The sequence below is a fragment of the Sander lucioperca genome, chromosome 16 (genome assembly GCF_008315115.2).
Source record: "Sander lucioperca isolate FBNREF2018 chromosome 16, SLUC_FBN_1.2, whole genome shotgun sequence".
Taxonomy (NCBI): domain Eukaryota; kingdom Metazoa; phylum Chordata; class Actinopteri; order Perciformes; family Percidae; genus Sander; species Sander lucioperca.
Genome location: NC_050188.1, coordinates 25,907,648 through 25,934,488, shown reverse-complemented (window position 1 = coordinate 25,934,488; position 26,841 = coordinate 25,907,648). Strand labels below are relative to the sequence as shown.

At 42.0% G+C, this 26,841-nt stretch overlaps 1 protein-coding gene across 3 annotated transcripts; it reads right to left on the bottom strand.

Moving 5' to 3' along the window:
• Positions 1 to 181: 181 nt before the first annotated feature.
• Positions 182 to 22,493, bottom strand: c16h6orf136 (chromosome 16 C6orf136 homolog). 3 transcript variants are annotated; one of them, XM_031322955.2, is made up of 7 exons: positions 22,391 to 22,493; positions 15,068 to 15,317; positions 12,297 to 12,977; positions 4,585 to 4,673; positions 4,278 to 4,478; positions 3,298 to 3,367; positions 182 to 556 (listed from the first exon to the last, which is right to left on the bottom strand). In XM_031322955.2, the coding sequence occupies exons 2-7, from the start codon at positions 15,164 to 15,166 to the stop codon at positions 413 to 415; spliced, it is 1,284 nt and encodes a 427-aa protein (XP_031178815.1). In that variant the 5' UTR covers positions 15,167 to 15,317; positions 22,391 to 22,493; the 3' UTR covers positions 182 to 412. The 3 variants fall into 3 exon arrangements, with proteins under 3 accessions (XP_031178815.1, XP_031178816.1, XP_035849360.1); XM_031322956.2 differs by having other exon boundaries at positions 22,259 to 22,405; XM_035993467.1 differs by lacking the exon at positions 3,298 to 3,367 and having other exon boundaries at positions 433 to 556.
• Positions 22,494 to 26,841: the final 4,348 nt, after the last annotated feature.

Sequence of the window (26,841 nt, the reverse complement as noted above, 5' to 3'; positions counted from 1 at the left end):
CAGGCTTTGAATATACACACACACACACACACACACACACACACACACACACACACACACACACACACACACACACACACACACACACTTCAATTTGACAAAAGAACATGTCCCTGGAGTTTTAAAAGAAATGGTTTTATGTAGTGGCTTACTTTGTAAATGTGAAAAACTAACTAAACAACAGCTGGCGGCTGACTGGCTATGTGACTGCTGGACCCCAAAAACCAACTTCTGTGTTCAGGTTAACCCCTTTCATTATTTCAAATAATAGCTAAATTAAAATTAGATGAAGGCAAATCAGTGTAAAGTCTTGACTTTGTATTTAATTGAGGGGCAACACTGTGAGATGTTAGGATGCAGAGCTTAACCTATGTTGAGAATGTAGAGAGTTCCTGTGCTGGTCATCCTGGGCTCAGTTTCTGCTCTGTCGCAGCGAGGACAGGAGGAAGGGCAGCAGGTTGAGAGCAGGTCGATGCTCCTGCACTCCCAGCGCCACCAGGGCCCCCGCCAGGAGTGAAGTTACTCTGGGCAGGACAGGGGGCTGATCCGGCATCACCTGCAGCACAGAGACAATCAAGCCAGAAGCTCAGAATGATTCACTCAACAGCTGTCTAGAAGAGCTGAGCCCATTTCCTGTTTTACCAGGCTAAACCGGATTGATTTCATGCTGTTCAGTTGAACCGGCCTTTGTCACTATGGCTGCTTCTCATTGTATCCCCAACTCCTCCACTTGCCTCCCTTCTTAATCAGTCCCACCAAGGAGGCACAGGAGAGACGCGAGGAAATCATGGGAGGAGAGAGGCAACAAGCAAATGTGTTTTAGAGGGATGAGATGCCTTTCCTCTGAAGCGTCACATGAATTCATCAGCTGTTTGGGCGGAGTTAGCAACTCCTTCAGCTGCACGGCTTCCAGGAAGGCTGCTCTCTATATCCTCGCCTATAGCTCCTCAGTGATCCCTCAGCAATGCTCGCTCCTCGGGGCAGAAATAAGAGCTTTGAGACGGCTTTACAGAGGAGGGACAGAACAACATCTGGTTCAGCTGAGGAGCTATCAGATAAGGGACATGAGAAGCAGCCGATGTCACCTCCTGGCAAATTAAAAAAGTAGCCTACATTAGCAACATGTGCCGACGCCGTCACAGCGCTAAATCACAATTGTATTGCAAGCAGTTTGGGCAGTAATATTAGCCGTACTAGTTTAACTACTTCTTAGTAGCGTCGCTGACTCAAATAGCTTTTCAGTAGCTTAGCTCTGGTAGTGATCAAGCAGTGCGGTAGCTCCAAGCTCCATTTCCCCGAGCCTTGTGAAGCTCTAACACAGCAGAGCTTTCTGCTGCGGTCTGACATAACACCGCCGAGGATCACTGACGCCACCGCCAAACACAGACGTCCATCGTTACATGGATGTATACAAATATAGCTCCGATGCAGTAAACTACTATTGCCAAGTTGATGTGGCTTATATAGCTTGCTTCATTTATTTGGGGGCTAACGTTAGCTTCATTTACTGTAGAACAGGGCTGCACGATATATGGATGCAGCCCTACTGTAGAATAACTGATAACCCTAACCCTTAGCTCACTAAACTTTCCAATAGCAGCCTAACGCCGGTAATTAACAATACGATAACCTGAGTAACATGGTGTTTGTTTATAAAAGAAAGAAGGGAGCCGATAGCGTCTGACGAGCTGAGTGGCGTGATGACCCAGATCACATTTCAGTAGCGGTGGCAGGGGGACAGCCAACACTGTTTGTTTACTAGAAAGTTCATGTGTTTCTGGGGTGACCAGATGATATATGGCAGTTAGTCGACTGCTGTCCCACTACTGACCAGGGCTGGGCTACGGCTATCTGACCACTGTTCAACCCTTCTTATGGAAACTGAAACCAAGCCAGTCAACATGGGTATATCCCTGGTCATGACAGTTCAGAAATGGGCAGGGCTTTACATGTCACATACTCCCGTCCATCTGAACTAAGTTCTAACTAAGAACTGTTTTGTAGCTACTTGAATTTGTACAGTAGGGAGAGAGAAATAAAAGCTTGTTTTATGTTCACTAATTAATAACCATCAAACACTTTCTATTGCAGCAGCTGGCGAGGAAGTAGGTTTCTCTAGTATACATTTTTTACTATTTTAAGACGAGGGGAGAACATTTATCTTTGTTTGATAAAGTAAAGTTGGGCTTTGCTGTTGGCTTCAAGACTCATTTAAAAAAAAAAAAAAGTAAAAAAATTTTTTAAAAAAAAGAGTGGTTGGCGCTACCTAGCAGCCGCACTGAACTGCTGAATCTGCAGAAGTCTCGGGCGAGAGAGGCAAGTCAGAGCAGCGGTGCCGAGAGAATTAAACTTATTTTCATACGTTTACATTCTAACGCTGGGTTTTTACGGGCAGTTTTGCCTGTAAAACTCTGCCACACCGCTCTGCAAACGTTGACTCCTGGAGTCGACTTTGGAGAGCGGCCGGCAGACTAGTGAACATCCGGGCACAGTGTCAGCAGACCGTCCTCACAGGGATGAATTGAACCGCTCCACTCTGCTGTTGACGATGCCTGTGAAATCTCAGCGTGAAGCGCAGTAAGACAAAATCTGTGTTGTTGTTTTTCAAAGTGTGTAGCATCCTGTGACTACTGCCCCACTCTCATTTCCCACCAATCACAAAACAATATCCCGCCCCGGCTGGTAGTGACCCAGGTCGCGGGCAATTCCCACTGAAATCCACTCTTGTCTCCCCTGATCAAAGCCACCTTGTGACCTGGGTTGTGAAGCCGAGTCGATTGAGGAGGGTTAACCCATTCAAACACACAGTCAACCTGTGATTGAGCCATCCGTGTGAAAGGGGTGTTAGAGGTGCATGTGGGCTGGAGTCACCACGCTCTTATTATGGGCTCTCATCAGTCTGATTGGGAGCGGCTGAGACAAGTGCGACACCTATAACTTGCTATATCGGTCCGGTGTTTGGCTTGATTTCAAACCGGTTTGAAAATGTTGCCACCGGCCCAAACCTATTGTCCAGCTAGTAACAATTAAATTGTTCTTGGCATGGGATATTAGAAGTTACTAAAGCCGTTTGTTAACAATTTAATGTAACTTGATCTGATAACATCTCTGGGTCTGTGTTCCCATTTAATTAAACGACAAGGTGTGGCTGTTGGATTGTCTATCAGGGTCAGAAAGGTCTTTTCCAACGGTAGAATGGGGACGGCTGCATCCAACAAGTGTTGGAACTTTCTGTTCACAGTCAATATGCATTGAAAAAAAGGTTGGGAGCCCGATAACACACAGTTAGCCGCTTACCTTTTCAACTTTATGACAGTGAATGAGTCCATCATGTCCAATGTAAAAAGTAGAGAATGCATCATATGACCTATAACAGATGACACGTGGATTAGATTATGAACCACTGTAACACAAGACTTTAAAAAACACTTACACAAGGTGCAATATGTGTGGCCTCGTGCAGGAGACAGCGCGATGCTACAGCTAAGCTTCAGTAACGCTATTACTGTGTAAGCCACAGACATCGTTTATCCCTGTTCCATGTAGTTACATAATCACTGATATGGTCATAACCACTACAGTGCTCAATTATCTATTTTTGAGGGGGAAATAATCTAAATTTTTTGCTGCGAAGGCATATCTGTCCTCTGGAGGACATCCACCAGACCACCGGGCGCTCGGGGGATTTTTGTCGGCTGCGGGAGGGGGACGAAGGCTGCTTGCCCGGCTAAGGGAACTACCACACAGAACGACACTGCCAAGCCTCCTACTCACCAACACCAGATCAATCACACACAGAATGGATGAGCTACAAATACACACAGAACTGCTGCGTGATGATTTTTTACAAAAGCCTGGCTGAACACACTTATCACGGACGCCAGATAGCAGTTAGCAGCTAACAGCTAGCAGCTAACAGGCCAAGCTACCCACCGGCAGGATCAAGACAGAGTAGGTGAATTTAAACAATGTCTGAGTTGAAAACGCATCTTGTTGTCACGTTATGACCCTGTTCATGTGGCACAGACATATTAATTGCATGTTGTGTCTGTTAAGAGGCACAAAGCCACTCTAAAACCTGCCCCGACAACTGCTGTTTTAGCTCAGTGGAAGCTTGTACACGTAGCTGCAGCTACTCCAGTTTGCTAGGACCGATCCAGGTTGGGTTTTTTTCTATCGAAAGTACTCGCATAGCTATTAGCAATCAAGATTAACGTAAAAATTGCAGCCCAACTGTATCCCAGCACCAGCTCCAGTCTGGCTGCGCTGTGTGTTACCTGTACAGGTGAGACTTGTCTTTGCGATAGAAGCGCAGCAGCAGAGAGTAGAAGGGAAGGCCTCGGATCCTCCAGCGAGCCTTAATGGTGCCGTCCTCCATGTGCTTGGTGAGCTTCAGGACCTCGAGCCGAGCCTTGGCGTAGTAACACAGACACAGGAGGCGCCACAGGGAGAGGCTGAGCTGGTACACCATCCGGCCTCTACACCAACACACACAGCAACAGGCAGGTCACACAGGAAGGGACTGACACAACAGAGCATAAGAGCGTCCTTAATAATGTCTCGCCCAAACGGAGTGAGCATTACCTGGTCTTGGTATTCAGGAGGCCGTTGATGAACTCCACATCATTTGAGTACATGGTGTAATCATGGTTCTTCATAAAGAAACTTGGAAGCTGCAAAACAATATATAGAGGTGTCATTTTACAACCAGTTACCACCTGGTACTGTAAGTACGACGACAGTCCAAAGCAATTTGACACAACGGATGTGATCAAATTCAAAATAGATAATCAATATTCAGGCATCTTGCTCTCTGTGCACTCTCGCTGCATGTCTGTATATGCCTATCTACTGCGGACTGGGGCTAGGCTATATATTAGGGCTGCAGCTATCGATTATTTTAGTAATCGAGTATTCTACCGATTATTCCATCGATTAATCGGATAAGAAATATTTTTGTTTTATTGAAGAGCAATAATATACAATAGTTTGGTTTAATTTTCAGAAAAAGCAACATTTTTATAGCATACATTACTTACATCATCATCTCTCAAAAAACTAAACACATTAAGTGCATTTAAGTGCCAGTTTTTAAAGAAAATATTTTCTGAAATGCAATAACAACCTCAAACTAAGGCATAGGGCTGGGCGATATATCGATATTAACAATTATATCGATATATTTTTAAACGTGATATGGAATTAGACCATATCGCATATATCGATATAGTTCAAATTTGCGCTGTGATCCTTGCTCCAAGCAAGCTGCTGACCCGGAGCTCTCTGCACTGCTCCCCGCGCCACGCCCCTCCTCTTTCATGCACAGAGGGGGGAGGGGCAGGAACAGACACTCAGCCACTCTTCAACAAACATGGAGGTAGCAACAACGTCAGTAATTTGGAGATGGTTCGGATTCAAAGTATCAGATGAGCAACAAAATCACGTTATATGTAGGCAGTGCCATAAACAAGTTACAGCCAGGGGTGGAAGCACTACAAATCTTTTTCACTACCTAAAACAGTGGCAAACTGCGCGCTGCAGAAGCCCCAGCCGCAAGCCATCGACAACCCGAAAAAGCTCCAGCCCCGAAACAAAGCTCACTGCAAACTTCATTTTCCTTAACTTGAATGTGCTGTATGAAAAGAAAAGTGACAAGTGGTGTAGCTACTATAATAGTGTCACGGGTCACTAGCGCTGAAAACTACTCGACAAAAGTCTGGAGTTGACGGAAATATTGCGTGGTCAAGCCCCGGCTGTGAACGGTTTAATTAATTTCCTGTAAGTTCTTCACAATAAAAGTCCTCCGTTATTTTGGTATTTGAATGTTTTTATTATCAAGCAGCAACATCCGGAAATGTTGGGCATTCATTAGCAGTAACGTAACTTGACTCCTATAAGCATTGTGCATTGTTACTTAGCAACAGCATTCTTTGACAAAAGCTGTCCAATCCGTTACAAGGAATGTTTTACAATCCACCGCCACTGTGGCTGGTATACAAGGCAAAGTCACCCGCCACTTTGAAAAAATACCCACCATTGGCTGGTGGCGGGTGCTAATTTCCCACCCTGTACATATCATATTTGGCTTTGACTTTGACTGAACATTTGCTCTCACTTTGCGGAAAAAATATCGGGATATATATCATATATCGATATTCAGCCTAAATATATCGGGATATGACTGTTGGTCCATATCGCCCAGCCCTACTAAGGCATACATTAAACATAAATAAACATGACCGTAATTTGTGCAAGTTTCAACCTGAGACTGATCTGTATATAGGCCTATATGTACATATTAGTTATACTCAACCTATTTTCATTTATATATTTGATTACAATGTCACACAGCTCTGTTACACTTCTGCTAGTAGATCGTTGATCAGCTGTTTCTCCGTGAAGAGAGAGAGAAAATGGTGTGCAACAATCAGCTGTTTTTCCCGGCTCTTTAGATCAGACTGTGGTCACCACCACATATTTTCTTGTCTTTGTTTTTTGGTAGTTGCTGTGTTTGGTGTAGTTTCATCGTCCATACGACGAAGTCAGGTCCTCTTCGTGGAATGGATGATTAAGTCAGACTCCATGTTTTCTGTTGAGATGCTGAAGCATTGACGTCGTGCTATTATCGTGGTAAGCTAGTTTGGTTTTGCAGTAGACACACTGTACAGAGTTCTCATTTTAATTAGGTTTGAACTGATTCCAAATTTGGACACTTTCTGTCGTTTTCCCCAGCCTGTCTCTTCTCTTAGCCCCTCACTATTTACGCTGCCGTCAGTCTTCATGGCATGTGCCGCCAGCAGCGTCAGCCCGGTGTGCGACAGTAATAATCCTCCGTGCAGAAACACTGTGAGCGATACAACATTGGTAACATTAATTAAAAGAAGCTTCGAGGCAAATCATTTTGCATCGAGGATTTCTAGTAATCAAATTATTTGAGTTACTCAAGGAATCGTTTCAGCCCTACTATATATATATATATATATATATATATATATATATATATATATAGGGCTGTCAATTGATTAAAAATGTAATCTAGTTAATTACATACTCTGATTAATTAATCGAAATTAATCGCATACATAATTAACGGTGCCTGAACCGATACTTTTTAAGAAAGTAAAAAAAAGAAAAGAAAAAAGAAGGGTACTAAACAACAGTTGGTGACATTAAAGAACGGCTTGTTTATTGCTAAGGCCATATGGTCAAAATTAAATGATTTAATAATAATGTATAACAATAACTTATTTCACTAGTAAATTGCTGTTGAACGACAAAAACAGCAGGAAGAAGATTTTTACAAGTAAATGTTCCAGTTAATGATCCAGGCAGCACATTCTCGTCTCCCTCCTTCATTTTACAGTCCAATGGTGGCTAGAACAGCTCCGGGTCAAACCTCAATATGGAATGGATTAATCTGCGTTATTTTTTTTAACGCGTTATTTTTTCTCAGATTAATTAAACGAAATTAACGCGTTATTTTAACAGCCCTAATATATATATATATATATATATATATATATATATATATATATATATATATATATATATATATATATATAGTGCTGCTCATAAGTATTCATACCCATGGTCAAGTTGACTAAAAAGAGGAATAAAAAAATCATCTTTTGGAAATTGATCTTAATGCCTTAATTTAAAAAAATGAGGAAAAATCCGACCTTTTAAGGACACCAATTTGTTTTGTGAATGAATAATGTATTGTAAATAAATAAATGTTCTTCCTTAAAATACAGGGGCCATAATTATACAGTTACATTCAAAATAAAAATCTGCCTTCCTCTATGGGAATTTAACATAGGGGTATGTATAATTATGGCCCCTGTATTTTAAGGAAGAACATTTATTTATTTACAATACATTATTCATTCACAAAACAAATTGGTGTCCTTAAAAGGTCGGATTTTTCCTCATTTTTTTAAATTAAGGCATTAAGATCAATTTCCAAAAGATGATTTTTTTAATTCCTTTTTTTAGTCAACTTTAGCATGGTTATGAATACTTATGAGCAGCACTATATATATATATATATATATATATATATATATATATATATATATATATATATATATATATATATATATATATATATATATATATATATATGCGCCAAGTCCGGACTCTCCTGGTGGTTTTACCGGTGGCATTTAATTTCAGTTTTACTGTCAGGAGTCAGGCTGTCCAGCTCTTTGGGCTGTTAGCTGCCTCCACCTCTGGCATCTCCACGTAGCTGATGAAGAGTAGTTGACTGCTTCCCCTCTCCCAACCCCACACCCATGGGGGTAATTTATGGTAGGGACAGTGGAGATACGTCCCTACCACTTTTCTGAATACCTCAAATTATCCCCACCACTAATTTGACATTAATTGCATATGCCCCTGCAGTTATTTGGACTGCAGCGTGACGTCTTTCCTCTGACCAGTACGGTTCGCTTCGTGTGCTTCCAACTGAAAGGCTTGGGGAAGCAGCTCTGGCTGCACATTTTCGGACGTGGTGAAGTTAACATTTGTGTGGACAATACGCCACACAATGGTGAGATTGGTGAAGTGTTTTTACATAGTTTTGCTTCCCACCCCAGATGAAGAACAGCACCCAGCTGCTAACAGTTTTGGCCAAAAGTTTACATACAGTTGTAAAGAACATGTATGTCATGGCAGTTTGAGTTTCCAATAATTAATACAACTCCTATTTTTTTCTGTGATGTATCATTGGAGCACATACTTCTTTGAAGTATGACTTTGACTTATGGTTCTTCTGAAAATGTGACCAAATCTACTGGGTCAAAAATATACATACAGCAACCTCAATGATCAATTGTGGCGATGTAGTTAGATCAATCAAATTTGCTTTGTGACATGACCTCTTTAACTTCTCACGATTGATCATGATTGACTACAGCTGGTGACATCTCTGAGCCCATTTAAATAGGGCTTGTTTGATACACGCATTAAACTCAACCACAAACGTTATGATGGGCAAGAGGCTGCCGTGCAAGAAGGAAGCCCTTGCTCCAGAAGTGGCACCTTAAGGCTCGACTGAAGTTTGCTGCTGATCACATGGACAAAGACAAGGGCTTCTGGAGGAAAGTTCTGTTGTCAGATGAAACAAAAATCGAGCTATTTGGCCACAATGACCAGGCCCCCAACCGGCACCGTCAGACACCGCCTACCAAGAGCCTGGGTCTGTCCGAGGTTTCTTCCTAAAAGGGAGTTTTTCCTCGCCACTAAATGCTTGCTCTTGGGGAAATTACTAGAATTGTTGGGTCCTTGTATGTTATAGAGTAGAGGTCGACCGATTCATCGGTTTTGCCGATTAATCGGCACCGATAGTTGATTATCTATCGTATCTATCGACTATCGTTATCGGCAAAAATCCATACCGATGGTTGCGGCAGTTGCTGGAGTGGCTGAGAAGCGCACGCTGTCATTCATTACACAGTACGCGAGAACTGAGAAGGGTCTGCTGGCATCATGCATTACAATAGCGGCCTCTAGGGGCGAAATAAAAACTATCACTGATGCCTTGTGTTTATTTTCGACACGTGTTACTGCGCGCTGCACGGAGAGCACATGCTGTGCGGAGAAGGCTGACATCAGATGCGCGTTTAAAGCATCGACCGCAAAAAGGTATGTATACAGTACATATTAATTTGTTGAATAGATGCTGCATTAGTAGAGAAAGAACAGCACAACAGTATGTTTGTTTGCTTTCGAGGCTGAGATGACGCTAAACATTAGCAGTAGGCTAACTTACCTCAAGCGGTTAAAACACTGACAAAAATAAACGCAAGTCCGACCCAAATGTCAGAATCAGAACCTAAAGGATCGTCCACGATCCCAAACGGCACCTCTGATTCATATTTAGATAATTTAATAACAGTTAAACGTAGAGACTTACTGATTGCTGCAGCTAAAAGCTAACAAGTTAGCCGTCACAGGAGTGTCTCTGGTGTCTTTCTAGGCTCTACAGGTGATTTTCTATCCAGGCTGGACCTTTTTTTCGGGGTTGTTGAGCATTAAATCCAAACTGTTACATCCAAGATTTATCCACTTGATGTCCATAATTCATCACGTTTTCGGTCATTTCTGTCGCTAACTCCGTGCTACCCATAGACAGTAGGTGCTACCGACAAGGGGATCTCCCATGATGCCTTTGTTTATGTTTTCAACCAATGGGAAGGCAGGTCCGTCACACATTACGCTTTATATGGGCATCCAAGCGAGAACAAAGAGTATAAAGTGGGAAAGATAGATCCCTCCAGGTCAGAGATCGTCTGTTACCGTTCTAAACCGTTCTACAGAGAAGACTGGCGTCACTGTTTTGAGATTGTTTGTCCTTTATATGAATTATAATGCTCATTATGTTTATTTTTGCACTGGATGACTCCAAATATGTAGGAGAACTGTTTTAGACAACACACATGCTTGTGTAGCATTGCTGTGGGTGTAATATCAATAAATATGACATTATTATTTTGATTATTGGCAAAAGCCTCTGGACTTTTTTTGAAACAATGTATGTATTTTGTCAACTGTATAAGTTATAAATACTATCGGTCAATTAATCGGTTATCGGCAAATACGGCCCAACCTAGCTATCGGTATCGGTAAAATCCACTATCGGTCGACCTCTATTATAGAGTGTGGTCTAGACCTACTCTATCTGTAAAGTGTCTCGAGATAACTCTTGTAATGATTTGATACTATACTATAAATAAAATTGAACTGAAGTATGTTTGAGGAGAAAAGGTGAGCCCTTATCCCCAAGAACACCATACCTACCGTCAAGCATGGTGGTGGTAGTATTATGCTCTGGGGCTGTTTTGCTGCCAGAGGAACCGGTGCTTTACAGAAAGTGAATGGACTAATGAAGGAGGAGGATTACCTTCAAAAACCTAGGACAATGACCCCAAACACACATCAAAGGTGGTAAAGGAATGGCTAAATCAGGCTAAAATTAAGGTTTCAGAATGGCCTTCCCAAAGTCCTGACTTGAACCCCATTGAGAACGTGGACGTTACTGAAGAAGCAAGTCTGTGTCAGAAAGCCAACACATTTAGCGGAACTGCACCAAATCTGTCAAGAGGAGTGGTCAAAGATTCAACCAGAAGCTTGTCAGAAGCTTGTGGATGGCTACCAAAAGCACCTAATCTAGGTGAAAATGGCCAAGGCACATTCAACCAAATTTTAACATTGCTGTATGTATATTTTTGACCCAGTAGATTTGGTCACATTTTTAGAAGACCCGTAATAAAGTCAAAAAAGACCCAAAAGACTGTTTTTTGTGACAAAGAAGTATGTGCTCCAATGATTCCATCTAGGGCTGGGCAATATATTGATATTATATCGACATCGATATATGAAGCTAGATATATTTCTTAAATTTTGGATATCATTATATCGTGATATGACACAAGTGTTGTCTTGTCCTGGTTTTAAAGGCTACATTACAGTAAAGTGATGGAATTGTCTGAACTTACCAGACTTTCTAGCTGTCTTATTATTTGCCTTTACCCACTTAGTCATTGTATCCACATTATTGGTGATTATTTATCACAAATCTCATTGTGTTAAGATTTTGTAAAAGCACCAATATTCAACCCTACAATATCGCGGCAATATCGATGCATTTGGTCAAAAAAATCGTGAAAGTTCATTTTTTTCAATATTGCCCAGCTCTAATTCCATCACAGAAAAATGGAGTTGTATTAATTATTGGAAACTCAAACTGCCATGACATGCATGTTCTTTACAACTGTATGTAAACTTTTGGCCACAAGTTAAATCCTTCATGCAGAGAGAGTCCCAAAAGGGGTTGTGTGTCTGTTAGACGGTCTGAAGGGGATACTACCATATCAGCAGAACAAATATAACTTTAATTTGAATGAATCAATATATCATTGATGTGAATAGGTGCAACATGCACATTTTAAGAGGTTACTTAAACAAAACACAAAAGGGAGGGAAGAGTAAATCATGTCTACATGTGTTGACTCAGGGATAACAAAAAAATATATATAAATATATAAGCAATATTGGACTGAGGGCCTTACGACATCATATTCCATTATATTTACACACACACCCACCCACACGCGATTATCAGATTTATATTGTTTCTGAAATTGATAAAATCCTTTAAATAATGACACCTGTTTAGTTACAATAAAATATTAAATACCATACTTTATGTGCCCTTCATTGGCCTCATGTTACAGGATGTCATAGTGCCCTGTGCAACTTTAATTCACTTATCCAGACACAGGGTGCATTCTTACCTCTATCCTCAGTCTTTCATACATCAGGGCCAGTTTCTCCTCTTCTTCACTGTCTCTTTCAGTAGTTTCCCCCCCTGCTCTCTCTGCATGGCTACACAGAGAGGTGGGAGGAAGCAGAGGCCACTCCACAGGCTTGTTCCCATGTCCAATGTCCTTCCTATATTTCAGCCTGCTGCCAGCTACCGGCTCTGTGCCAGGGCAATGAAAACAATAAAACTGCGAGCCATACATAAACGGTGCAGGACACCTCTCTGCTTCAAACAGGCTCCTGAAACAGCCGTGCTCTCTCTTCATAGAATCAACGCTGTTTCTCTTGAAGCTGCCAACACTGATGTCATCCTCTCTGCTGCCGTCCACCGTGGTCAACAGGAAGGAGAACTCAGGGGACTTGTGAGCCCCTGGAGCGAGGAGCTCTCCTAGTTTATTGTGAACGAACAGAGGGATCTCCAGCAGGGTATGGAGGCCGTCTGCCTCGCCCTGTCGCACCAGCACACACACGCTCAGAGACTCCTCCCACTCTTCCTGGTAGTAAACTCCTCTTTGAGGCTGGCTGGCATGGTGGAACGGGTGGGACAGCAACGGCTGCTTAATGCTCTGATATCGCAGGCTGTTGGGGGGCACCAGGGCCCATGATGCACTGCTCAGGGGGCGTGTCTGACGGATCCACTGCCAGTTGACTCCCTGAAGGAGCAATAAGGATATGCTAAGATTGTATTTAACAACACTTGCTCACATACTGTGTTATTACGGACATTTCATTACAGTAGTCTGACATTTTGATAAAAAACTATTGTAAGCCATTATATAGTCAGATTAGAAGTTATCGGTTTCATTTCTATGCATTCAGTACAGAGTTAGCCTAACCGAACGCGTCCTGGACCTATCTTAGCACAAAGACTGACTTTTAAGATTATATTTTTGGCATTTTTAGGCCTTTATTATGACAGGACAGCTTAGACATTAAAAGGGGAGAGAGAAGGGAATGACATGCAGCAAAGGGCCCCGGGTCGGAGTTGAATCTGTGGCCGCTGCGTATATGGGCGCGCGCTCTACCAGGTGAGCTACCCAGGCGCCCACAGTTGGTTGAGTTTTGAGCTTATTGTGTTTATGTATTAGACTAAAAAAGTTTGAGATCCCTCATAATGGCGAGTTATTGAGGGACAGATTACTTCATCTGTAGCACTGCTTTCCATTTTTACAGCAGCAGAGACACACACATACACAGCCCCTACAAACCATACACAGCCAAGGTAGCCCAACGGCTTGAACCCACACAAAACCAATACTCTTAGTAGGGCTGTGCAATTAATCACAATTTCACTTGCGATGTGCGAATGATCACAAAACAGAATATTCGAGAAAAACGATTATTTTGCACATTATGTTTAGCAAGAAAAATCTTGTCTTGTGTTCTGAATGAAAATTTTCAAATGGGAAAAAAGGGAAATTTCACAGTTCAAGTTGTTTATACTGTTGATTTGTTTAACTTTTTCACGGTTTTATTAGTTCAATAAATGCAAAATATTTCCAAAAGTCAATGAGTGATCGTGTTAAATAATCGTGATTTCAATATTGACCAAAATAATCGTGATTAGGATTTTTTCCATAATCCAGCAGCCCTAGTTCTAAGCAGGGTAAAATGTGCTGTTTTCAAGGGGTGTAAGATTCACAGATCCGACCATGGACCCCTGGATCGATCTAAATGGACCAAGAATCAGCCGAGGGCCTGATTCTTACAAACTGAAGCTTTGCTGTCAATTCAACATGTGTGGGACTTGGTCATCATGTTCAGGTTGGCAGGGATCAGCCAATCAGCACCCTTGTTTGCAGAAAAAAAAAAAACAACCTGTTATTAGGTTTCATTTTTGAAGTTAGCAGTGAAAGTGGCTGAGAGGAATACATCCTGAATATTGTAAATTGTACTAGCTGTGAGTCATCCATCCATGTGTGCATTCATAAACATGTGAGTAGACTTGTAGAAATGTATATAAAATAGATATGTATTTGGGTGTGTTAAGTTTATATTGATGTTTATATCTTCCAAGATGTTCAGTTAGAATAGACAACCATAGCATAAAAATCCACTAGCCGCATGCTAATGCACACAACAGTATTATTGTGCTCTCATGTGTAACTTACTCACGTAATACTGTAGGATTATTATTGGAGTCCTCACAATGGCTGTGTAACATGGACCTATGTTTGAGTTACTGTCTCTAAGATTACAGCAGCAAGGATGTTGTTTAAGCTGATGTGGCTGTTATTTGGTTATAAGTGGCTAGCTAATTAAGTTGACGTTATACTATTAGCATGTCTTTGCTTTAGTATTACCTGGTCCTTTTTACGAAATATATATTTATTTGAAGGTAGGCAGTGCTTCTTTTATAGAATTGGTTCATTTTCATTTAAAATGGAACATGCATGTGTTTCCATCATACGGATATTAATCTATCAGACTGAATCGCGTTATGTTAAATTGCACTGAATGTATTCAACATTGAAATCGCACACACACGCACTTTACGCCCCTAGCCCGGTTTGCCGTCGTGGCTGGTTTGATCCCAGCGCAAAATGCTCTCTGGTTTTGTTTGACGTTTTTTCTTTTCTTGAGGGGAAGGGGAGAGGTGTCCTTGTTATTTTGCCCTGAATCAATTCCTACTACTGCCAATCAACTGCTTCAATGCAAAATGCCACTGACCTAGTGGTCCTCAAAACTCTGTACTGGTCTAAGCTTAAACACAACTCAAATGTGAAATGGGCAGGATCTTTACCTGACTGAGACTCCAGCTCCGTTTTCCGATGGCTTGCCTTCTGCCATGGCTGCAGACGCAACCCACCCAGAAGGCGACGCCCCCTCTGCTCACAGCCATTCACCACAGGGGCAGGGGCAACCCCAGTTAGCAGCTGACCATCAGCCACAGCAACAGCACGGAAGATAGCGCAGAGACACACACACACACACACACACACACACTGCCACCTTAACCTGATGACTCTGGGCGATTATTCACCTCCACAAACCTGAGACCAGAGAGAAGAGAGGAAAGAGCTGGTAACAGGAGCGACAATATGGCCAATAAATAATATCAACATTTTTCAGGCTATATCTACGATAATGATATTCCTGGTATGACAAAATAATGAAGAATATTTTTATTAATAATAAGAACATACAATTTAATGAGTCAGCATAAACGCTAACAGTTTCCCTTCAAATACTCAGTAAAAATAATTCCCTCTCAGTTCTTTAGTGTGTCCAAGTTGGTGCACGCTGGAACGACAGTCAACGTCTGTCATCCTAGTTATTGCAGTGTGTCATGAACCCTCACTACCCAGCACTGACTACAAATGGAGGAAAAGAGTGAGATAGTGAGGGGCTAAGAGAAGAGACAGGCAGGAGAAAACGATAGAAAAGTGTCCAAAGTTTGGGATCATTTGAAGCTGCAAAAAAACTAAAACTCTGTACAGTGTACCTATTGCAAAATTGTACTAGCTTTAGTGCTGCCGTGATTAGTCGACTTAGTCGACGTAATCGACCATTAAAATAAGTCGACGGCAATTTTTTTAGTTGACATCGTCGTTTTTACTATTGACTGCCTATTTATTTTTGGTCTCCTGTCTCAAACGGCTCGCTGTAATTCACCTCCACACCAGTCTGTGCGCGCCCTGCTGGTTCAAATGCTCTCCTTTTTCTTCCCCCTCCACCCCACCTTCACTGCTTTGATCTGTAACTTCGCTGTACGAGTTGAGCAGAGGCTGCACAGTTTGACCAGCGGGCAGCGGCGCGGCCACGGCACACCAGGCCGCCGGATGGCGTTGCTAAGAACTTGCAATTACAAAAACTATTATCAGACTGGCCCTCACGGCCTCGAAACACTACCGGCCCACCGGGATTATTAATAAAACGGCGAGCAAGTCTGTACTGTTTATTAACTCTTGACAAGTACAATGACTGTCTTTGGATGTTAAACAGGCTACTTAGACTTTTGCAGTAATGTTTTAAACCCCACCATGCACGCAAGTGTAAACGCGAGCAGCTACTCACTGCCTGCGTGGTGTTTCTGTTGTGTGTCAGCTGCGTGGATTTTTGTCTTTCCACACCAGAAAGGTGTCCGATTGCTGCTGCTAGCCTTGTCTGTACACATGGATGTTTCTTGATTTACTACACTCAAGCAGTAGTATACTTCATGTTAAACATAAATATATACTGATTACAGCAAAGACAACGTCGGCAGTATTGACAGCAAAATAGGCTACAGAATATTTTGTTCTGTATCGACAGGTGCAATATTTGAAAATCGATAATTAGGGCCCGAGCGCCGACAGCGGCGAAGGCCCCATTGGAACTGAAGAAATTATTATTAGTCTTTTTTTCCCGGCAAATGAGGGGCTTCACATATTCAAAAACTCACCAAAATTTGCAGTTGCATCAAGACTGGTGCAAATTTACGTATTTTAAGGGTTTCGGGAATAGGCGCACAAAAATGGCTCGCTAGCGCCCCCTACAAAATTACAAAAATTGAGCCCCTGCAGTACCTTTAACGTAGACTCACGAAACTTGGTACACATATGTAGCATGTCAAGACGTACAAAAAAGCTCATTGGAGCCATACCCTAAACCCAACAGGAAGTCCGTCATTTGGAATTGAAAGTTCGAAATTTGTGCGATTTTGGCCATTTCCACATGTCGTACTTTAACGAACTCCTCCTAGAGATTTCATCTGATCAACTTCAAATTTGGTCTGTGCCATCGTAACTTGAGTGTACATTGTCCATTTGGCTCGAAACTTTTCAGGATTCATAAGACTAACTCTGAGGACATTTACCCGACAAAATTGACTCAAAGTCATAGCGCCACCTAGTGGCAACAGGAGGCCCAAAACTATACGTGCTATACTTTAACAAACTCCTCCTACAGATTTCATCCGATGGACTTCAAATTTGGTCTGTACCATCACAACACATTAAAGATGAAAAGTTATTAAAAGAAAAACTTTTCATCAAACGGTGTGGGCGTGGCATTGGCGGCCATTTTGAGTGTTTAGCGATGAATGAGAAAGTGGCTGTAACTACAGTGTACATTGTCATATCTGCTTGAAATTTCCCAGAATCAACAACAGTCCATGAGGACAGATACAGGTCAATATTGACTTTCGGTCATAGCGCCCCCCCGCTGGCAACAGGAAATCAGCCTTATGACAAACATCATCCGATTTACATGAAATTTATAATGTGTGGTCTACATGTGATAGATGAGCCGCTCCCTATACTTTAACCACGCCCACTAACACAGGCCACGCCCCCTTTCATAACATTTAAACCGTTTAAGGTAGAGTCTTGTGTGAGGTGTCACTGAACTCAGCAGAGTTCCTTATTCATTGGTGATGGTTTGGCCCGCCCCCTATGATCAAGCCACGCCCCCTTTCATAACTGGTGACCCGTTTAAGGTAGAATCTTATGTGAGATACCAACGAACTCAGCAGACACTTCCTTAGTCATTGGTGATGGTTTGGCCTGCCCCCCGATGATTAAGCCATGCCCCTTTCATAAATGATGACCAGTTTAAGGTAGAGTCTTGTGTGAGGTATCATTGAACTCGGCAGGGAGTTCCCTTTTCATTGGTGATGGTTTGCAGTGTCCGAGTGCCACACAAATGCACGTTCACAAGGAGCGGCGTCTGCCAGTAACCCTGACATGCGCAGAGGAGTGAGGGCCCATCCAACGCTGCTTGCAGCTTTAATTATTATTTTTTTTTTTTTAAATTACATTTATATCTGCATTTATGTCATTTTTTTTATTTGGTAACATTTAAGTTATTTATATTGTTTATGGCACAAGTGACATTTTATGTTTTGGCCCTTCAGTTGAGTTCAAAATAAAATGGACAAATTAACAAACACTTGATTTTTTTTTTCACTTGATTTTTTTTTTTTAATTAGTCGTTAAGATTAGTCGACTAATCGAAAAATTAGTCGAAAGATTAATCGTTACAAAATTTGTCGTTAGTGGCAGCACTAACTAGCTTAATGTTACCACAACAACACAATGTCAATGCTACAGCATCTCAGCAAAAAACATCAGTCCACTCATCCATTCCACTGAGGGGACCCGACACAAGATAACAGTCAGATGGATGATGAAGCCACACCAAACACCACAACTACCAAAAACAAAGGCAAGGACATACAGAGTGATGACCACAATCTCCCAGTCCAGTTACATTGTGTCTCGTTTAGGGATGTCACGATACCAAAAATCTAGTATTCAGTACCGATACCAACAAAAGTACACGATACTCAATACTAAAGTCACTCTTCTTTCAGTGTTTTCTTTTAGTTTCAACTTTCTGTTATGGTGTGGAGTGGAGGGGGCAAGGAGAGCGTGATTTACAAAAACGGTGGTCTTCTGGACCCCACAGCCCGTTGCTTTGAAGCCTGGCATCACCACACAGCCAGTATATATATGTTGTCTGTATATGTTGTTTGTATATCTGGAGTTTGTAACAATAATAATTTCCCCCTGGGATTATTAAAGTATTTCTGATTCTGATTCACACAGCCGGCGTACGGTTCCGTCTTTCACACAGCCGGCGTACGGTTCCGTCTTTCACACAGCCGGCGTACGGTACCCAGCTACCACTCCCAGACAGCAAGCGTGTTTAGTTACATCTGTTTCTCTCTGCCCCAAAGAACCGGGCTGGTTAAAGTTAACTGATGTTATAGAGGTCCGTTAACACAAGTGCTATCAGAGCACACGTTAGGTTGGGATAGACAACAGCAGAGAGAAATAGACTCACTTGCGGTTTGGGAGTTCCAGATGAAGTGGTGAAAGCCGCCACCGTAGATGTACGGTAAAGCCAGAAGCTGAATGCGGTCAAGTTGTACAGGGAGATGAGGGGCTATTCGCTGTTTTTCCGTGCTGGTCGGTGTTGTTCTTCAGCATTTAGCGACAGTCTTTTTTAACATTTTTAACGTTAGGCATATATACTGCCCCCGTCAGGTCCGGAAGGATTGCATCCCCCGGTACCTGGAAAAATGAGTACCGGCACGTTTTCAAAATTTTGGTACAAAGTTGGTACCGAAGTATCGGTTCTCGTGACATCCCTAATCTCGTAGACCATCCCTTCACGTTGAAACAGCTGATTGTTGCACACCTCTCTCTCTCACCTCTTCAGGAAGAAACAGCTGATCAACAATCTACTAGCATAAAGTGTACACAGAGTTGTGCTGTGTAACATTATAACTAATATACATGTAAGCCTCCTTTTGCATATTTAGTATTTCTCTTCAACAAAGCAAAAGTATGTCTTATCCAATTACTGGATTAATTGATAAAATAAAAAAAATCGGTAGAATACTCGATTACTAAAATAATCCAAACATACAAAAAGATACACAACTACTTGTGTAGGTATATTTATTTGAACATAAACTGTCTAAATACAATGTATTTTAAAAGATACCTACACATTACAAAATGAAATCATTTCCTATATCTTAAAAGTTCATTTAAACACCGTAGCCCTCTCTTCCTCTCTCCCTCTGACAACCGAGCCTTCTAGATCATTAGCCGGCCGGCCGGCCACAACGTTAGTACAATTTAACAACGTAATGTTTCATACAACGTAATGTTGCCGCTAGGGCTGCACAATTAATCAAATTTTAAATCACGATCACGATTTTGGCTTCCCACGATCAAATTCACGTGATCGAGCGATATTTAAAATGCTTCATTCCGTTCATAGAACGCTCTGTATCAAAGTTTTTTTTTTTTTTTTTTTTTTCCAAAGCTCCGTAAACCACTCTCTGATCACGTGCCTCCATGAGTCAATCAGAGTTGTTCCCTGCACCGCGCAGCTTAGTTTAGATGTAGACAGTCACAGAGGACAGAGTAACGTGAGGAAAATTCCACAACAGATAGCAGTCGGTCATAAGTCGTCACGAGGTTTACCAGTTTACCAGTAAACGCAACATTTTGTCCCGTCTGTGTTGGTTTTCAGACAACAGCAGTGACCAGTGCTAGTTTGAGTCTGTTAGCTCATAGCTTTAGCAGCAGACTGTTATTTTAACATGCGCCGTTAACGTGAACAGAAAATTGCGTTGCCTGTATCTTTTCACGGCAAACGCGCATGTTTGTTAAGCGGTCGCACAACAGCTGAAATGGCTCCTTCATAGTATCCTTCAACAAAGGAGGAATATAGCACCATATGGATGTGAAAGCAGTTATAATTAGCCTATGTGACAATAACATTTGTTTTGGTTAAAATCAACAAATCGTGATAATTAATCATGATCAATATATTGATCAAAATAATCGTGATTATCATTTTGGCCATAATCTTGCAGCCCTAGTTGCCGCCCTTGGCTTGGCAGTAAATTGTGCCAACCTGTCAGACAATTAGAGCTGCAAATATTAATCGATTAGTTGTCAACTATTCAATCTATCGCCAACTATTTTGATAATTGATTTCAGTCATTTTTCCTGAAAAAAGTCAAACTTCTCTGATGTCAGCTTGTTAAATATGAATATTTTCTGGTCTCTTCTCTCCTCTGGGACAGGAAATCTTTGAGTTGTGGACAGAACAAGACATATGAGGACGGCATCTTGGGCTTTGGGGAAGACTTAGAGACCAGATTTAGAGACCAAACAACTAAACCAGATAATAATCGACAGATTAATCGGCAATAAAAACAATATTGGCTATGTTAGTGCCATTATAAACCAACATTATATTACATTATCTACGTCATATTGCTTATTATTATTACTAAAGCAAACACAGTCGGCACAGGTTGCTGATCTACGCAACTGTTTAATTTGCATAATGACAAATGCCGGTCTGCATTAAATCCAACCAGTTTAAGCTCGTACAACAGACCGGATATTGACCCAAGTGTAGTAACGTTACAGGAGCTAATTGTAGTTGATGGATTTTCCCTGACCTGGGTCTTCTAATGAGGCTTTCAGAGACTATGCCAAGAGCACATGACCTGCACCAGACCACAAGTTTACAATCAGAGACTCCCTGGTCACGGCCAGACTGACTGAACCAAAGAAATGGTTGACAGGACTGTATGCTTAAGCTGGACATGTACAGAAAGACCAAGGAGCAGAAAGAAGTATACATCTTCTCAGTGCCTCTATATATATATATATATATATATATATATATATATATATATATATATATATATATACACACACACATATACACACACATATATATATATATATATATATATATATATATATATATATATATATATACACACATACATACACACACACACACACATATATACACACACACCTTTGGGTTTAGAACAACTACTTAACTTGAGAAGGACGTGTTTTTTTAACATTTGACAAAATAAACAATCAAACGTTAGCGTTAGATACGTACAAATAAAATGATCAACTAAAGTAAACTAAACATAATGTGTGACGTGCAACAGATGACAATGTTCAATGAGGACTAATATTCCCTGATAATAAACGAAATGTCTAGGCATGGCAACCCTCGCGAATGTCAACAGTGTGAATCAAGAATGACAACTGACATAACGGAGACAAAACATTAACGTTACCTTTATGGTTTAGGCCGTTAGTTTCAAAGAAATTGCACTGACAAGGAATGATTAATGCCACGATGTATTACATTAGCCTGATCATTTTTGTAATGCCAACATTTTAAGTTGTTAATGATCACTATTGAGTCATATTTTATTCTCAACATGACATGGGACTCTAGATATCTTAATAACGTTGACATTAACGTTACCTTACATGCCGTTAGCTAGCGCTGCCTGCCTAACTAAAGCTTGAAAGCCAATGCTAGCTGCTAGCTTGCTAGACTAACTAACGCTAGCTATGTGCAAGGAGAGTAGAAATGATGTTCCTTTGCTACCAGCTAGTAGCGTGCTAGCCACCGGCTTGGTAAACGTCCCTGTAATGATAGCTACCTTTTGCATGCAAAAACCCGCTGGAGTCAGTCTAGATGCAGTGGTTCTCAAGGTTAGGTTTTGTACAGTAACGTTAGTCACGGAAAGGTTATTGCTAATGACAAGCTAATAAGAATTACTTAGCTAACTTACACAAATGTCATTCCAGCCCTGTGTCCTTGCCCGGCCATACACGCCTCACGCAGCCCGTCGACGTCGTATGCTGCCTTCACTGCTATTGGAAATACTAGGACTGTAGTCCAGTCATTTTATGAAGAAAAAAAAAGGTAGAACAAATTGCAACAGAAGAAAACAGCTGATTTTGTATCCTCAATATGTCCTGAGTAAGGGAAAAAAGCCCCGAAGAATCCCATTAGGGGAAAGTTTAGAAAAAGACCCAAATATAGCCTATTCATACGCCTATTCATTCTTTTTCTCACGTGACTAGGGTAAACATTTTAACCTTTAGATATCACCATGAAAATTACTGAGTTGATTACTTACATCAAGACAAACAAAAAATGTATTACAAGTTTTTTTAAATTGTTTGTTAACATGGGCAAACGGTGCATAATCTAATTACGTATGTGCTAATTTGCATAAATACCACAACAGATCTAAACTTTGGGTATAGCCAGGTGAAAATGTCTTGTTGAATCTTGTTGACATCTTACAGTAAAATACTTCATGCTAAGGTCTGAATGGAACCAATTTAGGCTACCCATGAGCATTAATACATAGAGGCAGGAAGAAGTCCTTTAAACCAGCCTTTATTCATTATTATTGCAGAGATGGGGTTTGGGGCTGGGTCTGTGGGACTGTTTCTGGGGGATGAGTCTGAGGGAAGAACAGGAGACAAGGGTAAGGAGAATGCAGAAGACAAAAGGTAGGTCCTGTTCCCCATTCCAACTCCATTATAGAATAATCGTTATATTTTGTTTATGGGGAAATCTTTATGTCATTGTGACTGGGTTGAGAGGTATCTGGTCGATTACATTTGCTGACGTTGCTGTCGATATTGTCACCCCAAGATAATTAGAGGCATTTCAATAGGTAAGATGTCCACATTAACAGAGAGAGAGAGGGATGGAGAGAGAGAGAGAGAGAGAGACGGAGAGACAGAGAGAGAGAGAGAGAGACAGAGAGAGAAAGAGAGAGAGAGAGAGAGAGAGAGAGAGAGAGAGAGAGAGAGAGAGAGAGAGAGAGAGAGAGAGAGAGAGAGAGAGACAAGATGAGCTCCTGAAAATTTTACATGTGAAATCAACTTCTGGATGAAAAAACGAAACCGAAGAAATCAATAACCTGCAAATAGCAACAAAGAGATACAGACATCGAAAAAAGACTACAGACTGCAACAAAAATATCCGTCTTACCACCAAAAAGAGAAGATCTCCAGCACATCTAAGCCTGAAAGACAGCTAGGAGCACACCAACCAACCCTGCTAGCCTGACACAAACCTGGAGGAGAGGTAGGAAAAGAGGCTGGAAAATAAAGAAATAAGGAAAAGGAAAAGCAACTTAAGACATAGACACCCCAGTGTGTCTATGTAAAACAAATTTGATTGAAGAGGGGAGATTTGTTGGCCTTGACAGCAGAAACTTGGCTAGCTTAGCTAGCTTAGCCATTTTGACAGTTGGAATCAGTTGGAGTCAGTTAGGATCAATTTCAAAAATCATTGTCCCATCAAAGAGTGCTACCATGGAGACAGAATTAAAAAGCAACAGATGCAGCAGAGAGGTAGAATACCCTGCTAACTGTAGCAGCGCTAAAGCTAAGAAGAAACACAAAGAGGCAACACTCCTGTCCAACACAGAACAACTATTTGCCGATTATATTTTTTGCAACAGCAAAAAGATAAAAAATAATGTCCTCTTCCATACAAATGACATTAATAAATGGAAGCAGGCCATCTGTAACAGTTACTCACACATTGCCAAAGAAGGCAGTGGTCGCGGAGGCCGCTTAACTGTGTGTCAGGACGAAACCCTTAACACAGACAACCCTTTACTCACTGTTACTTATTACACTAAAAAAGGTACAGTGCTAGTACAGGGAAATGAGGTAGGCCTCAACTCCTTTGAGGACCTCTTCCCCAAGCTGAAAGCAGAGGCTGAAAGAGACCGACCTAGTACCAGTTGCATCACTATGGGAAGAGACACAGGATCAGGTCAGGAAGAGGAGGGTGGCACCATGATCCCAGAGGTCACAGAACCAGACCTGAAGCTCAAAACCAGTCCATCTGGCTCTGTCCCTCCAACACCCTCCAAGCTCTTTCAACAACTGAGAGATGGCCTATCCCTCCTGGAACTGGACTTCACAGAGTTCAAGGAGCTCACTATGGCCAGACTCGCTGAATCTGAAACCACCAGTCAGCTAAGACATGAGCTCCACCAGCTAAAGGAGGACAGCCACGAGGCCATCGCAGAGCTGAGTAGGGAGAGTGAAGTCACCACCACAGAGCTGAAGGAGACCCAGAGGAGACTCAGACAGCTGACACAGACCATACTCGAGCTGGAAGAGAACACCACACTCAGAGCCCAGACCCTGAAAATAAAGGAGGATGCAACCAACAGAGACCTGAGCTTCAGCAAAGAGCTCCAGGAGATGAGGGAGCACCTCCTGAAGAAGAGCTGCCATGAATCTCTTACCAGCTACAAACATACCGCTGTCCCAACACCTACCCTCTCCCTCGCTACCAAAGCAACAACTCCCTCTGACACCAGCAGTTCCCACCTTCCACAGCCTTTACCCATGTCTCCAACCCTGACACCCAGAGACTCCCCCCCAGGCAAAGACCCCCTCCCTGCTACCCAACCCCTATATTACACAGAGCTCAGCCCTAACAGAGCAGTCAAGCCAGAAGCACAGGTGGTCCTACTCATGGACTCAAATGGTAAATACCTGGACACCAAACGCCTTTTTCCTGGCCTCAACACCACAGCCAAACGCTGCCAAAACACAGGCCATGCCATGGAGCTGCTCAAACAGGACACATTGGGGAGGCCCCAGTACATCGTGGTGCACACAGGCACCAATGACCTTCACACCCTACACCGAGGCACTGCTGAGGCCATGGCCAAGATGGCTGAGAGGGCCTCCAGGGAATTCCCTGACAGCAGGGTGATTATCTCTACCCTTCTCCCCAGAACAGACACCCCTCCACGTCATCCACGAGGTCAACATGGAATTTTCAAGGAGCTGTGCAGCTCTTTCAAACATCCACATAGCTCACCACGCAAACATTGGAACATGGGATCTCTATGACGGTATACACCTGAACAAGGGTGGGATAAGAACTTTTGCCAAAACGTTCAAAGATGTTACCCTTGATCGCAAACCCAACCATCCCACCCACCCAACTGCTGCTCCCAGGAACTACAGACCACCAAGATACCAACAGGACAGTCAAAGGAACTCTACATCCCACCCTCCTGCCCCACCAAGACACAGAACACCCCCCCATCATCACCAACAGACGACCTACCTACTATGATGAACAATACTCCCCCTCTACAATCAAGTACACCGATGTCTGAACTCGGGGCGATCAAAGAGATGCTCCACACCCTGTGTAACAGATTACTGCAAACATGAGGTACAGGGATACCATAGATGGCGCACGTGCACACGCACGCACACACACACACACACACACACACACGCACGCACACACACAAACACATACACACACACACATACACAAACACACACACACACACACACACACACACACACACACACATAAACTAACACATGCACATACACAGGCACACACACACACACACACACAGAGTAATTGGTTACAGCAGGTTAGCCTTTCTTTTTTCTTTTATTTATTTATATATTCTTATTTATTTATTTATTTTTATTCATGTTTCTAGTTAAATTAAATCTTTAAAAATAAGCTTTTGGAATATTCAGGGTCCGTACTCTAGTACATTTGGTCTTAAGACCACAGAACCTGATTTCTTTAATAACGTAAATGATGTTGATATTTTAATTCTGTTAGAAACGTGGTGTCAATCTGATACAATCACCCAATGGCCCTCAGGCTACAGTGAAATTACAGTTCCTTCACTTAAAGTGCCCATATTATGAAAAAAACACTTTTTCTGGGATTTGGAGTGTTATGTTGTATCTGTGGTGCTTCCACACACATACAAACTTTGAAAAAAATCCATCCATGCTGTGTAGAGTGAGATACAGTTTCTGAATGTGTCCTGCCTTCAGTCTCTGGGTGAGCTGTTCAAAATCGGCACGGCTTGTGACGTCACAAGCCGAAACGAGCAGGCTAACCGCAACCATTAGCTCGTAGCGTTAGCATGCTAACGCTAATGCTAACGCTAGCATGCTAACGCTAGCATGCTACCTCATTCTCAATAGCAAAGCACTGCTACAACACCACACAAGTTCACCATAATCTACAAAAGAACTACTGACATGTGCGCACTCATTTAGAAGTCTCCCAGCTAATCCTGCCTTGTAACTGACCGAAGTTGTAGAAACAGCCTTTCTTTTACTGTCTATGGAGCTAGCTAGCTGACATGAGCTACATCTGAGCTACTGGGCATGTGCAAGTGCAATCAAAGATAGTACAGAAGAA

Bases quoted from the DNA above. Each gene is read 5' to 3' on its own strand.
- c16h6orf136 (XM_031322955.2), bottom strand. From the start codon at position 15,166: ATGGCTGTGAGCAGAGGGGGCGTCGCCTTCTGGGTGGGTTGCGTCTGC. The intron at 12,978-15,067 runs GTAAAGATCCTG...TTGCTCCTTCAG, and splicing joins GGAGCTGGAGTCTCAGTCAG to GGAGTCAACTGGCAGTGGAT. The intron at 3,368-4,277 runs GTAACACACAGC...CATCTGTTATAG, and splicing joins GACAAGTCTCACCTGTACAG to GTCATATGATGCATTCTCTA.